Source organism: Stomoxys calcitrans, chromosome 2 (assembly GCF_963082655.1).
Source record: "Stomoxys calcitrans chromosome 2, idStoCalc2.1, whole genome shotgun sequence".
In the NCBI taxonomy this organism is placed as follows: domain Eukaryota; kingdom Metazoa; phylum Arthropoda; class Insecta; order Diptera; family Muscidae; genus Stomoxys; species Stomoxys calcitrans.
In genome coordinates this window covers 211900857-211916314 of record NC_081553.1, presented here as the reverse complement: position 1 = coordinate 211916314, position 15458 = coordinate 211900857, and the positions used below count along the sequence as shown (strand labels likewise).

Here is a 15458-nt window from a genome sequence, read left to right as displayed (position 1 = left end):
ACACAAGAGCCCCACACGATTGGGACATCTATAAGGCTGAGCTAAGAAAATATAAGGGCGAGCTTAGAAAGGCTCAGAACAAATCCTGGGTAGAATTATGCAGCTCCGTGGAGGACATTTGAGGCCTCTAGGCTAAGGAAGATTCTGTCGACGAGACCTATTATGGTGGGGTATATCCAGAAGTCAGAGAATGTATGGACAATGTCTAGTGAGGAAACACTAGAACTACTCGTTGATACACATTTCTTGGGAAATTCTCCAACGGACAACGTGGCTCCAGAAGCGGTTGTCACTGATATACATTCGTCGGAGGCCATTGGGGAAATTGTGTCTGAGCCGAAAATCCTTTAGGCGATAATGATGATGTATCACCGGTTGAATTACAAGCTGTGTTTGATAGGGCTTAGGGAGATATACTCTGCTTGTATCAGAATGTCATGTCATGTCACGAAGGTCATTTTCATTCCGAAAGCAATAAAAGCCTACCACACGAAGGCAAAAGATTTTCGTCCTATTAGTCTGTCATCCATTATGCTGAAGACTCTTGAGAGGTTAATATAAACATATCTTAGGGCAAATATCCCTGGAGATCGCCTGTCGCGGCAGTAGCATGCATATAGTTAAGCAAATCTACTGAAACAACCCTTTACGACCTAGTCGGCTACATAGAGGGTTATCTCGCTGTCAAGGAATATACAATGGTAGCATTTCTTGATATATTATTGTCTCTGGATGACGTTGCAATTGCCGTTAGGGGAATGGCTAAGATAAAATGTCATTCCGACGATTGGCATAAATATCTTCTCAGACAGCCAGGTAGCCATTAAATGATGTAACTCAATTTCAATTTTCTCTCGACTGTCGCAGATCTCTCAACGAGATGGCTGAACAGTTCAAAATTCACCTATTCTGAGTGCCGGGCCAAAGAGATATCCCAGGGAATTCTAAAGCGGACGAGCTTGCGAGACTAGGGACTACCTTACACACTCCAAGGACACTGGAATCTGTGGGAATGCCTTAAGCGACATGTAAGCTAAGTTTTTAGGACCAGGCCTGAAGGCAAACGATACCTTGGTTGAACGATAACCTTGGTTGAACGATAACCTTGGTTGAAGGGATGCTAAAGTTAATATGAGATTTGTGAGTTAAGTATAAAAGAAGAAACGCCTTGAAAAAATGGAATCATAAATTCTGTTTTTGGACTACGTATAGTCGAATGTATTATTTCCTCCACCAGAGGATTAGATCCTCTCCATTGAATCCACTGCCTCCATTGTGGGCTCGGGCTCTTTACCAACTCGTTTGACATTTCTAGCAGTGCTGTCAAACATATGACTTCAAATGAAATAAACAAAAATAACGGTAACTATAAATTGATTGACGCTACCGAAATGTCAAATAAGCTCGTTTCGTACATATGTTTTGTGTCAAGACGATACAAACATTGAATAAATAGGCTATGTAGTTTAATTGCTATGTTTCCTAAATAAATGTCAACAAAATGTATGAAAATACCTATAGTTTCCGGAATCAGTGTCGCACCTGCTTAAATCAAATAAAAGGCTTGCAAGCACTATCAACATTTACAGTTGTCGAGCAACTCAAGGAAATGACTTATGCCGAAATACTAAAGGAAGTTGCAAACATAAATGTAAGTAGCAAAAACAATCCGCTAGTTTTGGCAATATCTTTAAAAAACTTTAATTTAAAGATCACAGAGGAACAAAATTTAGAAATGCCACAGTACATTTGTAGCTGTTGTTCCCGAAAATTGATGTCCTCCCATGCGTTCATCAGACAGGCCAAGGAAACAAATGCAAAATGTTTGGCAATGCTGAAGGGCGGCAGGTTGATGGTGGGCAACAACGATGGGCGAAAGTTGGACTGTCTGCAGGAGTCTGAAATTGAGTTACATCAATGTGTTGAAATAAAGATAGAAAAAGATGAAAGCGGACAAAAAGTTATTGAGGATATGGCAGATATTGTTGAACATTCTGTGAGTCAAATGGTGCTTAAGAAAGAGTTTTCCAATGAGACTGCTCTAAAAGGGCAACTTAATGCTGACGACCTCCACGAAACGAACGTTATGGAAAGCTCAAATACACAAGCGTACGTATTATCTTTAAAACATCAAAGTTGGCATTATCTTAAAAATGAAAACTTTTTATATATAAAGGAAGATGTCAGACCATGATAACGAAGATTCCGACGCATCTAGAAAATGTGATGAGTATGTCTCTGAAACAGAGATAGAAGAATATATCATATCCAACGATTCAAGCTGTTCGAAGAAAACCTGCCGCAATTCCCTGGAAAAAGAAACAAAAAAATCTCTATCTAAGTCCTATGAAGACAAGGAAGACGATGATATTGCTGTTCCTTGCACGCAGTGCAATAAAATTTTCAGCAATTCCAGGGAATTAGCACGCCATTTACGCAATACTCATGTACCAGAGGAACAAAAATGTACATGTCCCATATGTGGTGCCAAATTTACGCGTTCCTGTAATATGTACAAGCACATGCGAACATTGCATGATCCAGAATCAGTGAAAGTGTTATTGCCAGCAAGAGAAAAAGTCCATCAATGCGATAAATGTCCCAGAAAATATACAAAAAAGAAACATTTAAATTTTCACATAAGGGCTAAACACAATGGTGTCGAAAACCAAGAGAAATCTGAAATGGTGGAGGTGGCGACGACAAGCGCTGTGGATTCTAAGAGAAAATCTGAACTTCGTCCATTGTGCTTTATATGCGGCGGTTCATTTTCCAACAAAGCCCATTTGATTGTTCACATGCGTCGGCACACTGGAGAAAAACCATTCAAATGTGATTTGTGTGATAAGGCCTTTCCTCGTATTTCCGAACTGACTTGCCATCGCCGCATACACACTGGCGAGAAGCCTTATAAATGCAAAATATGTGAGAAAACTTTCCGGGTCTCAACCAAATTAGCTACCCACATGCGATCTCATACAAATGAGAGACCATATAAGTGTAAACAGTGTGAGCGTAGTTTTAAATACTCCAAGGATTTGAATATCCACCATCGAATACATACAGGAGAACGGCCGTATCTGTGTACTATCTGTGGCAGTACTTTTACTCAAAGCAATTCACTTAAGGCCCATCGTATGAAATTGGGACATATGGAAGATAATGTTTAAATATTTTTGTTCTGGCTTAGATATAAAATCCTTTTGTATATAAAATATTCATGATTTGTAATGTATAGTTGACCTTTGCAAGCGAGGTTACTAAGCAATTCCGATATAAATTGAGCTTTAAGGTCTACACGAAAAATCTTTTACATTTTTGGTATCAATGCAAATTTTGTCCATGAACATTCCACTAAGGAACAAGGGCAAACTTCTCACATATCAACGAGTGCAGTCCGATTCAAGTTTAAGCCCAATAATAAGGTACCTCCTTTTTATAGCCGAGTCCGAAGGGCGTGTCTCAGTGCGACACCTCTTTGGAGAGAAGTTTAACATGACATAGTACCTCACAAATGTTGCCAGCTTTAGGAGGGGGAAACCACCGCTGAAAATTTTTTCTGATGGTCTCGCCAGGATTCGAACCCAGGCGTTCAGCGTCATAGGCTGACATGCTAACCTCTGCACTACGGTGGCCTCCACATTTTTGGTATCACCTAAGTCTAATTCAACTTTTACGAAAACGATCGATATATAAGTTAATTGCTTCAAAGCTACATAACACCTGTTTGTCAAAAGAGTACGGAGACTACTTTAGATAATATATTACCAAAGTATATTTCTATTACCAAACACTAATCTTCTTTTGGGTCACAAAAAAAATAAATCTAAACGTTTTTTCCAAGTACCCTATAAACCCCTTATATAAATAGTGAGTGCCTATGATGATCGATATGGTTGGCGAGTTATTGGCGCTTTTAAATAACCAACGTTGGAGCATTTTTATGCCATTGACCGGCTTTCGCGGCTAACAGACACCAGTATGTAGGTGACGACACAATACCAGACATGAACCAATTTAGGGGTGTGTTATGGAAAACAATTAGGGATTTTGTAAGTAGCTCGGAGTTCCTAACATAGATTTTCTTTTCGAGTTTACTTTATAGTATTAAGAGCACACAACAAGCCGAATACTGGCTTAGGTGTATACCCATAGTGGCATGGGGCGGATTAATATCCGTACCCTTTTTTAAACCTAGCCTAAATAACCAACAACCAAAATAACCAATAACTACAACGTCCCGTGGCGGTCGGTTCTTTGGTCCGGAAGGAGCTTGCTCACCTGTAGGAGCTTGTCAGAATTATTATCCTCCACAATACAAATCAATCCCATGGCAGCCGGTTGTACGCACCAGATTGACCCGATGGAACCCTCATCGGCAAGGGCTGCCGCCTCGGCGTACGTGTTCGTCTTTTTTTGTCATGGGAGAAGCACATCCCGGAGTGCCTTTCCGCACGCTTCTGGTCCGTGCCAGGATTGAAAAGAACCCCGGACCCTGGTCCTGTTCGGTGTGTCAGAACCGCCTCCATCATCGGTCGGTGTCGGTGAGGTGTAACCGGTGTATGGAGTGGGTACATTTCCGATCTTGCTCTGGCCTCACTTCACGACGGGAGTATAATCTTACTGAATATGTCGCAAGGTGCTGTGCGAACATAGCATAGCCATCAGTGGGTCACAAGCGTCGTCGTCGTCGGACTATCAACTCCTACATAGCAAGGATTGAAGCCGGCGTGCAAGATGTATGTCCCGATTGTAACCAGGGGCCGCACGATACACGTCACCTGTTTAACTGCCCGGCCAGACCCACTCGACTCAGACCCAGATCCCTGTGGACGCACCCCATCTTAGTCGCAAAGTTTCTGGGTCTTTACACTCTACAGAATCAAGCAGACAAAAGATAGAACACAATAAACTGCTACAACAACAACTTAGAAATGGTTATCTTTCCAGTACACCTGGATTGGATTTATCGCTGTCCATATTTAACAACTTCAAAAAATCCATATTCGTGAATTCACGTGACACATATCCTAAGATGGTTTGGTCGCCAGTTGAAAATATTTTTGTCAAAGAAATTAATTATATTTTCTTTATTTAAAAACCCTTTCAAATTGGGGATTTTTATCGGGGATATTCACTTTCATTTAGAAATTTTTGGAGACACAGGATTCGAAATTTGGGGACAAAGGACTGGCAACCCAGCTGGATGTGTTTTTCCCCAGCAGAAATTCGTAACATCAAAAACCAGCTGTTTAATTCAAATAAATAGCAAAAGAAAGCAAAGGCTACGCTTACTCTCCAGCACATTTTTTACTGCAAAAGTACACGAACAGACTTAATAAAAGCCCAATTGTTGATTCTCACTGTATATTGCCAAAATAAAACACTGCAACTATTGCATTGCTGTATTTTATTTTAGTCCTATCCAGTGCAATTAAGATGTTCTGTATAAAATATCAGTGCAAAGTTGTAGAGGTAAGTTATCGATAACCTGCAATAAAAGATAATAAATGTATTCGAGCATTCAAAAATTTGTGATAATTTGAACAAACTGTTACTGTTACGTTCGCGAACACACATATTATCTGTTATCGTATGATATCAATAACTTGCCAGCACAAGCACTATTCAGAACTTTTGGCTTGCACTGGATAGCACTAAACACAGCAAGTATTTACTTTTTCATCTCTGTTGACAAACGAAAACATCAGAATTGTAGCTCACACATTCATACATAGCAGCTTCAATCAAAGGAGAAACATAAGACAAAAATTAAAAGATTGGATGCATGAGTCCTTAAGATGTCTGTAGATAACTATAGTTTGCAGAATCAGTGTCGTACCTGTTTGTGCCGAATAATGGGCTTGAAATCCCTTTCACAATTTGTGATAGAAGAGAAGCCTAAAGAAATGACATATGCCCAACTGCTTAAAGAAGTTACAAACATCAATGTAAGTAATATCAGTTTCCTTTTTGTGAACAAAATATACAAAGATCTTTATATTGAAGGCCATGGAGGACCAAGATTTGGAAATGCCTCAATTCATTTGCTGCTCATGTTCAGATAAATTGGTGTCATGTCATGCTTTCATAAAGCAAGCTAAGGAAACCAATGACAAATGCATGGCATTGCTTAATGGGAAAAAGTTGATTGTGGCCAACAACAATAAACGAAACCTGGAGTGGATGGAAGAAACTGGAACAGATTCACCACTACAATGTTTTGAAATAAAAAAAGAAATAGATGATATGGATCAAGAATTTCTTGATGATATGAGAAAGGAGAATGTCGAATCCTCTTTGGATCAATTTTTACTCAAAAACGAGTGTCTCGATGAGACAATTATAAAGGAAGAATTTATTGCAGAAGATTCTTACGCGAATGTGGAAACTCCATATACCCAAGAGTAAGTTTTTCTAATATATGACATTTTATAAATAATTATATATGCAATTTTTTGTAAGAAAAGGAAGCTGACCGATGACGGCTTAAATTCCGATTCATCGCAAAAAGATGATTTAGAAGTCTCACAAACAGAAAGCGAAGAAGAAATAAAACATGAGCTTAGAAGTAAGAACTGCGGAAAGTCTTCTCAAAGGGAAACCAAAAATTCTGTTACTAAGACCTGTGAAGACGAAAAAGATGCTGATATTGCTGTTACTTGCCTATCAGCATATCAGCAAAACCATATGCGAACATTGCATGACAAGATATCGCCGAATGGGTTATTGCCCGCTAGAGAAAAAAACAATCAATGCGATCTATGTCCTCGAAAATATGCAAATAAGAAACATTTGACTGCTCACATAAGAGAAAAACACTCTGGAGAAGAGTGTAATGCTGCGGTTGCGAAAACTCGTTCATTGTGCTTTGTATGTGGCGCTTCCTTCTCAAAGACTTCCCATTTGAATTCTCATTTGCGTCGGCACAATGGGGAAACCCCATTTAAATGCGATATGTGTGAAAAAGCTTTCACTCAGAGGTTCGATTTGAACAGCCATCGCCGTGTACACACGGGAGAGAAGCCATACAAATGCGAAATATGTTCAAAAACTTTTAGAGACTCACACCATTTGTGCTCCCATAGGTGGTACCACAAAAATGAAAGGCCTCATAAATGTAAACAATGTGAGCTTAGTTTCAGAGATCGCAAGCATTTGAAAAGTCACATTCGAGTACACACTGGGGAACGTCCATATACGTGTACTGTCTGTGGCCGTACGTATAAACATAGTAATTCACTTAAGATCCATCGTAAGAATTTGGGCCATATGGGCGATAATAATAGTTAAATCCTTTTTCTGACAAAATATATTTAAATAAAACAAATAAACCTTTCTTTTTATATATGTAAAATATTGTTAAAAAAAATTGTTCCGGAAAAAATAACAACAAATGCCACAGCTTCGAATACTCGTACCAGGACTCGTCGTAATACATGTCAGTCCTCCAGAGGATGATGCATCAACAAGATTGAAACGACAGTAATCAAAGCCGATATTAACATACCAAGGAGCTACCAGACATATAGTAGGCAACAGCTTCCGCGGCTAACAGACCCCGGCACTTAGGTTGGGACACAAAAACAGACATAAACAATCCCATGGCAGACGGTTGTACGTACCGGATTGACCGGATGAAGTCCTCCATGGGGAAGAACTGCCGCCTCAGTGTACAACTGATACAACAACAACTAACTAAGGGGCGTGGGTTGAAAAACAACTATGGATTTTGTAAGTAGCACGGAATTTCTAACATAGATTTTCTTTTTGAAGGTTACTTTTTAGTATTTATGTCCATGTCCGTAGTGACATAAGACAGATTAATATCCGCATCCTCTTTTAAAACTTACCTTACCTAAGTTCAAACTACAAGGCTGTTTACTGATGGAAGGCTTCGATTGAGAAATGCAGAAGAAACTGTAAAAAAAACTTACGTAGAATAGCGTTCCAAGCACCTCGATCTTTTGCTCTCTCTCTCTCTCTCTTTGCTCTCTCTTTGGCCTCTCCAACCACTTGATCTTTTCATCGGGCTTTTGGTCTTCCCGGTTTGCGTGTACCACAGTGTTTGCCTTCAAAAGACTTCTTTGCTGGAGCTTCTTCATCCATTCTGCCAACATGACCTAGCCAACGCAGACGTTGTATTTTGATGCGTGGCGTGTAACTATGCTATCGTCATCATACAGCTCGTGGTTCATACGACGCCTATATTCTCCATTAACGCAAACTGGTCCATATATTCTACGAAGATTCTTTTTCTCAAACACTCCAAGCACTGCCTCGCTTGCTTTCACAAGTTCCCATGCCTCGGAAACGTACAACAACACGGGTAGTATCAGTGTCTTGTATAGGGTAGGCTTCGCCTGTCGAGAGTGACCTCGCTGCTGCTTACTTAATCCAAAGTAGCATCTGTTTGCCAGTATAATTCTTCGCTTTATTTCAAAACTTTCGGTTGCGGCGGTACTGATGTAGATAAAGTTGCTGATTATCTCAAATTTGTGGTTCCCAACTTTCTTTATCTGTCTTATCTCCATTTACTGTCAGACCCATTTTCACTGACTTTAGATTCTTTCAAAGGCATTCCGATGTCGTCGGCACAGGCGAGTAGTATGTGTTCTATTATGATTAGTGTATCATATCTTTTCACATCTTTATCTCGTATAATCTTCTCCAGCAGGATATAAAGGAGATCACACGACAGGTTGTTTCCTTGTCTGAAACATCGTTTGGTATTAAATGGTTCCGAGAGATTCTTTCCCATTCTTACTGAGGAACGCGTATCAGCAAATTTCATCCTGCAGAGTCTTATTAATTTTGCAGGGATACCAAACTCAGACACTGCTTGAAATTCCTTTGAACGTAAAGGGGTATCGAAAACGGCTTTATAGTCAACAAAGAGATGGTAAGTGTTGATTTGTCCTTCTCGGGTCTTTTCCTGGATTTGGCGCAGTGTGAATATCTGGCCTAGGGTGGAGGTACCAGGTGTAAAGCTGGATTGATAGGGTCCAATTATCTCATTGACTTTGGGTTTTAATCTTTTACACAGTACGCTCGAGAGTATCTTGTATGGGATGGGGAGGATACTTATTCCTCTGCAGTTGACACATTTCGTCTTGGCTCGTTACTTGTGTACGAAACATAGTATGTTGTGGTTCCAATCATCGGTTATTAGTTCTTCTAGCCAGATTTCGCAGACAAGCTGATGCATACGCCTTATCAGCATGTCGCCTCTTGTATTAAATAGTTCAGCGGGTAACCCGTCGGCTCCTGCGGCTTAGTTGTTCTTCAGTTGGGTCACTGCTACTTGGACGCCTATCTGACTAGGAGGTAAACATTCTGTATCATCATCATGGATTGGTTTTGCGGTATCCTCTTCGTCGCCATCGTCGGACACTAGTAGTAGTAGGGTAAAATGTTCCTTCTATATCCTCAACAAGAAAGTACGGATTTCGCGGCATGGTTTGCCACTGCGGCATTGTATCATCGAAACCAGGAATGTTTTCATCAAGTAGTTGGGTCGAGTGGAGTATGCCGTTGCCATCTATTGTGTTTGCAGCTTTTCAATTTACAGCTTCCGTGCACTGTCAGATCGTACTTTCCTCTCCATGTTCAAACGGTTGCAAACCTTTAATAAAACAAGGTAGTGAACCGAATTTATATTCGCTCCACGGAGCGATCGTACATCTAACACGCTGGATGAATGCCTTCCATCGATCACAACGTGATCAGTTTCGTGTTTTAATCGAGTGACAGCCATGTGGCTTTGTGAATATTTTTGTGTTGAAATCTGGTGCTACTAACTACCATGTTTTTTGGCGCGGCGAAAACTATTAGCCTCAACCCAATACCGGACGTTGTCTGGTTGATGCTAAACTTTCCGACAGTTGGATCAAAGATGTCTTCCTTACCTATCTTCGCATTAAAATCACACAGAACGATTTTAATATTAAGGTCGGGGCGGCGGTCATATTCTCTCTCGTAGAAAATATTCTTGATCTGTTAGTCCTTGTCTTCCATAGAGCCATGGGCACAAATAACCCTGAAGTTGAAAATTGGGCTTTTATGCGGATTTATGGCTCGTCACCGTTTGGTGTTGTTGTGACGCCATTCCCAGTCCATCGAACTTCCTTTAAAACTGTAATATTTATTGCTCCAACATCCGACGCTTGCCTCCAGCCACCCCTAACCTGGGAACAGACGCTGAAGTTGGTCATTGGTTACTTGAAGGCGCCAATAACTCGCTTTGTCATCTCGAGTATTACTGGCACTCAGTATTTAATAGCCAGTGCCACCTGACTCCTCACTGAGACTGTCCTCTCGAAAATCGCTGACTGCCCGCGGCCACATTTGCAGCTACTCCGCATAAAAACAGAGCTTTCCACCATCTCTCTTTCGCTTTCAATCTTTATTAAATATGCAAATGACGTTTTTAATGGCCGGGCGGGCGACCCTCGAAATAATTTTTTAGGGCAAAATTTCAATACATTTTTTTTCGGTTTGGAACCACAGTGAAAAATTCCTATACCAAGTGGTGTCGCTCTACGGCCCGACGACCGGACTCGGCAATAAAAAGGAGGTCTCTCATCATTGAGATTAAATTTGTATCGACCATCTCTATCCCATCGTTTCCTTTATCGAATGGTCATGGACGAATTTTATTTATTTAATTATTTGTAACAAACTCAGTTATACTAAGCCTACTCGGTCTGAAATTCGAATTACACAGTATAATAAAGCTAAATGTATAAATACTAATACATAAAAATAAAGAATACGTTATGAAAGAGTCGAAGTCAAAGATTTTTCATACTAGTCGTACGTGGATTTTAGGGATAAGTCTACGGAGCCCTGTAAAGGGAAACAGGGCGTTCCTTAAGGTAAGATGATAACTTTTTCACTTTTTAATTTATACACATCCTCCAGACGGCATCGAGATTGTATTATATGAGGACGATTGTACGATCATAGCTTTAGGGCATTACTTTGATATCTGCCAAAAGTAAATGTCAAGATATTTGGTCTCGCCATTTTTTTTTTTTTTTTTTGCTGAAAGAAATTTTAAGATTTCTGCTAAAACATCTTCAGCATATTGTTCGCTACATGAACAGCGGATGTACTTCGGATACTGAGTGTCGTACACGATGGCGCTATGCTTCCGTCTACAACAAATTTGACCATGAAGCAATAGGGCCAAACTTCTCACATATCAATGAGTGCTGTCCGATTCAAGCGTAAGGATGAAAAGAAAGTGGAAAGAAATTTCGAAATCATCATCTTATGGATAGGTTCGGAGAAGCGGTAAACATCTATCGAATAAATGATGCTTTGGAGACCATACGCTTCTTGAAATTAACCTCCCTGTGCCATCCAAGATAATTCTGCCTTAACTAAGATAAGACAAATGCCTTAACTAAGATAATCGGCTAGAATTGATGCCAAGGTTTTAGGTACGTGTACTGCTTGTATATACGATAAGCTTTATACGTTCCTCTGCCCAGCCAAACCCAATCGACTTACAAAAAATTCACTTTGGACGTAACTTAACCAAATTTCAAGTTTCTTGATGTGGATATTCAAAATACGGTTACAATAACACAAATAACTTCTACCGAGTAATTAGCATTCTTGGAGGCAATCCACAGCATCTCTGGCAGTGGTCTGAGCTATATTCCAATTTATACACACATCATTTTGATTGTTTAGTCTCATTCTGACATAGCTTTTATTGGCGTTGGTTTAGTGTTTGACTTATTCGCATTTTTGTTGAAACGGATCCTTTTCCAGATTTTTGTTTTATTTGAAATTGATATTGAAGTCCTTGTTCGCCGCTGTATAAAACCGCCGTCAATATTGTTTGTAAAATTAACTATTTTCAATATTTAGTCCCTCCCATTTAAATCTACTAGTAGTTTGCATACTTTCCTCAATATGGCCCAACTTCATACGGTGAGTCTTGAGTGAATTGCTTTGTGTAAAAGTGACGCCACACACATTACAGCTGTATGGTCTTTCGCCCGTATGAGTGCGCATGTGGATATTTAAATCTTTGGAATATTTAAAACTTTTTTCACACTCTTTACATTTATACGGCCGTTCGTCGGTGTGGGATCGCATATGAGATGACAATTTTGAGGAAACTCGAAAGGTTTTTTCACATATACTACATTTATATGGTTTTTCTCCAGTATGCACGCGAGTATGGTATCTAAGTTCTGATATTCGGGGAAAGGCTCTATCGCACAGATCACATTTGAAAGGCATATCTCCTGTATGTCGCCGCATGTGCACTGTCAGTTGAGTCTTATTGGGAAATGAACTGCCACATATGGAGCACAGAGGTCGACGAGCTTCCGTCTTTTTCTTTGCCGGTGCAGGAATTTTTTCACCATCTGGGACATCAGACTGTTCGTCTTTACCCTCATGCTTTACTTTGAGGTGATATTTTAAATATTTTAGTTTTGAATATTTTCGGGGGCATTTATCACATTGATGGGGTTTTTCCCTTTTGGGAAGTAATGATGTAACAGTTTCTGGTCCATGTATGGTACGCATATGATAATACATGCTGTAAGAACGAGAAAATGTAGCACCACACAAAGGACAGGCACACTTTTCAGCATCCGGAATGTGGGCATTTTTTAGATGACATTTTAATTCCTTGGAGTTTTTGAAAATCTTATCGCACTGCGAACAGGGTGCAGCAATATCCTCAATATCTTTAGGATCACATTTTTCCCAGGCAGAAGTTTTACTTCCATTTTTCTTTTTATGTACGTTCATGCTAGGGCTTTTAGCGGCTTCTTCGCTGCTAAAATTCGAGGAATCTGCTTCACTTTCAGTATCCCTTTCTTCTCCAGACCAATCACTATCACTCACATTGTTGAAAATTAACCTTTATGAAGAAATATATAAACAAATTGAAATTAATGTTTCACAGCTAAAAGGAACCTACTGTTTGGTATTGTTTTGCTCCTGATTACTTGTGCTTACAAAATCTTCCAAAGGATTTTCCATGGAACAGTCTTCGTTCGTAGCAATCTCCTCTTTTATTTCAGGTATGCTTTGCTCTGTATATTCCACATCTTCTGTTTCTATTTTAATATCTAAGAATGATGGCTTTATATCTATTTCGGTCTCATTCATGCAATTCTCCATCATTCTTTCTCTTAACATGGACAAACATTTATCATCGGCTTCTTTGGCCTGTCTGATAAATGCATGTGATGATTTTAGCTTTCGCAAACAAGCTGGGCAAAGGTATTGTGGCATTTCAGATGTGTTCAGGTCTTTTGATATCTGAAAAAAATAATCTTCTGAAGGAGGAGTAGTTCTGAATAGTTGTGGCGGACTTACATTTATGTTGGTTACTTCGTAAAGTAAATCGGCAAATGTTCTTTGTTGCTGGGGCAAATCAAATGCCATTTTGGTGAGAAGTTGTAAACCTTTTGTTTGACTTAAACAAGTTCGACATCGTTTACTAAAATCCGACGGGTTATTCATTGTTAACTCTCCTTAAAGTGTTTGTTTTTTCTATAACTCTTCCTTTAGCGCAGACAATAAATAAATAATTTATATTATAATTTATCGTCTGTGAGTGACCTTTAGTAACTGTCTAAAAATCGAAATTGATTTCACAATAGGGATGATAAATAGAATAGTTGAAATGGTACCAAATTGATAGCAGTGTTTTATTTTAGTACTATATAGGGTAATGCAATGAAGTTTGTATGAAAGTTACATATATCCTGGAAAACGAATTTCTGGTTAAATAAGCTGCCATGTCATATGTAATTTCAAAAAGAAAAACAAAAACTCTGTAAGTTGTACACATCGTATGATACGTACAAAAAATAATATAACAAATGAATTTTGGATTAAATATGCAACTTTTTCGATTAAATCCCGCTTTGATTTCATCGAACATAGATGTAGATACAGTATATAAAAAAGTGCAATACATATGAGATTACATGCCGATTAGAGCTCGCTCTATTCGTATTCGAAATACATAATACAAGTCTTATGAAAACTGAAAGGCTGGAGTTACATACCACTTATACGTGCTTAAGCAATCAGATGCGCCCTGATGCGTTCTTTGGGTCGCGTCTTTTATATCATTTCTAAAGTTAATATCAATGGAAATTGGCAATGATGTGGTTCGATATGATTTTAATTAAATAATTTCTCTAATTTACGATCTGCAAAACAAATTTGAACAGTAATCACCTTCAAATCATAACTGTTGCGCCTTGTGCTCTGCGCATAAGTGCTGCGCGAGGTATGTAACTCCACCTTTACCGACACCTATAAGCTTGACATTTGTTGTCAATTTTTTTTTTGAGAGTATAAACATTTCTCTGTAATTTCAATCCTCTTTGTATAACATTGTGAAGTGTTACCAGATTGATTTGCATTTTATTTTTTAGTATTGCAGAGTGTAAATTGCGTTTTAATTTTGTATTTTACTTTAAACTAGCCGAACCGGACCCGTTTCGCTGCGCATTCTTTAACTCTCTAATATCTTTTTAGGGTGGGGACACTTCACCCTGAATGCGGATATCGAATTCGTGCCATTGTAGCGTATGATGTTGAACGCGTTCGAATCCTGGCGGGAACATCGGACAAAGCGGTGTTTATCCCCTCTTCATGTTGGCGACATTTGCGAGCTACAATGCCATGCATGGTCATTTAATGATATCTGTGAAAGGGTAAATGTCTAAATATTTGGTCTTGTCGTTTATTTTGCTGGAAGAAATCTAAAGATGTATTTCGGTTACTAAGGGTGAAACACGATGGCGTTATGCTTCAGACACCTAACCGATGAAAAGGAAATGAAAAGAAATTTCGAAATCATCTTGTGGATAGGCAAGTACCGCCCAAAGATGTCAACTCGGCCCGTATCAGCCAGGCCCGAATCGTATTCACGAAGTTTTGTAAGATTTCGAAGCGGTAAACATATACCATGGGAAAACCAGGATAATTCTACCTTAACTACGATTACTCAGATACAGTGGTTTGAATTCCACCTGGCCTATGATAAGCATTATATTTTATTCTGCACCGCCACACTTACTCGTCCTACAGATAGCTTTGGAAACAAATTAACAAAATGTCAGTTTCTAAATTATGGATATTAGACACAAAATACTGTTACAATAAAAAACACGTACACTTCACGTACACGAAATATCAGGCAGGTCTAGACAGCATTCATGCAAACACGGTAGGAGATGCGGTAAATGTAGTCCTTGGAGAACGACTGCCTCCCTTTGCACCTGAACAAATTGATCTCCCCCGTCAAACAAGAGTGGTTCTGGCTCAATTACGTTCCGGCAGATGCAGCCGCCTCGACTCCTACAGAGCAAGGATTGATGCCGACGTGCAAGATGTATGTCCCGATTGTAACCAGGGACCGCACGACCATACGTCACCTGTTTAACTGCCCAGCCAGATCCATT

At 39.4% G+C, this 15458-nt stretch overlaps 2 protein-coding genes across 3 annotated transcripts; one reads left to right on the top strand and one right to left on the bottom strand.

The window, feature by feature from the left end:
* Positions 1-1428: 1428 nt before the first annotated feature.
* On the top strand, positions 1429-7334 carry LOC106088787 (zinc finger protein 761-like). The gene is made up of 7 exons (XM_013254467.2): positions 1429-1651; positions 1712-2109; positions 2177-3164; positions 5712-5715; positions 5794-5951; positions 6010-6407; positions 6471-7334. Exons 1-7 carry the CDS (start codon positions 1502-1504, stop codon positions 7291-7293), a joined length of 2919 nt encoding a protein of 972 aa, XP_013109921.2. The 5' UTR covers positions 1429-1501; the 3' UTR covers positions 7294-7334.
* A 3253-nt stretch (positions 7335-10587) lies between these two features.
* LOC106088783 (zinc finger protein 354A) lies at positions 10588-14287 on the bottom strand. Of its 2 annotated transcripts, XM_059362328.1 has the most exons (5): positions 14227-14287; positions 14052-14120; positions 13354-13542; positions 12953-13296; positions 10588-12892 (listed from the first exon to the last, which is right to left on the bottom strand). In XM_059362328.1, exons 3-5 carry the CDS (start codon positions 13498-13500, stop codon positions 11863-11865), a joined length of 1521 nt encoding a protein of 506 aa, XP_059218311.1. In that variant the 5' UTR covers positions 13501-13542; positions 14052-14120; positions 14227-14287; the 3' UTR covers positions 10588-11862. The 2 variants fall into 2 exon arrangements, with proteins under 2 accessions (XP_059218311.1, XP_059218312.1); XM_059362329.1 differs by lacking the exon at positions 14052-14120 and having other exon boundaries at positions 14227-14281.
* Positions 14288-15458: the final 1171 nt, after the last annotated feature.

Excerpts from the sequence above, each read along its gene's own strand:
- LOC106088787 (XM_013254467.2), top strand. The coding sequence starts at position 1,502 with ATGTATGAAAATACCTATAGTTTCCGGAATCAGTGTCGCACCTGCTTA. Across the intron at positions 2,110-2,176 it reads GAAAGCTCAAATACACAAGC|GAAGATGTCAGACCATGATA; the intron begins GTACGTATTATC and ends TTATATATAAAG. Across the intron at positions 6,408-6,470 it reads GAAACTCCATATACCCAAGA|GAAGCTGACCGATGACGGCT; the intron begins GTAAGTTTTTCT and ends TTGTAAGAAAAG.
- LOC106088783 (XM_059362328.1), bottom strand. The coding sequence starts at position 13,500 with ATGAATAACCCGTCGGATTTTAGTAAACGATGTCGAACTTGTTTAAGT. Across the intron at positions 13,297-13,353 it reads ACGAAGTAACCAACATAAAT|ATATCAAAAGACCTGAACAC; the intron begins GTAAGTCCGCCA and ends TATTTTTTTCAG. Across the intron at positions 12,893-12,952 it reads GAGCAAAACAATACCAAACA|GTTAATTTTCAACAATGTGA; the intron begins GTAGGTTCCTTT and ends TTCTTCATAAAG.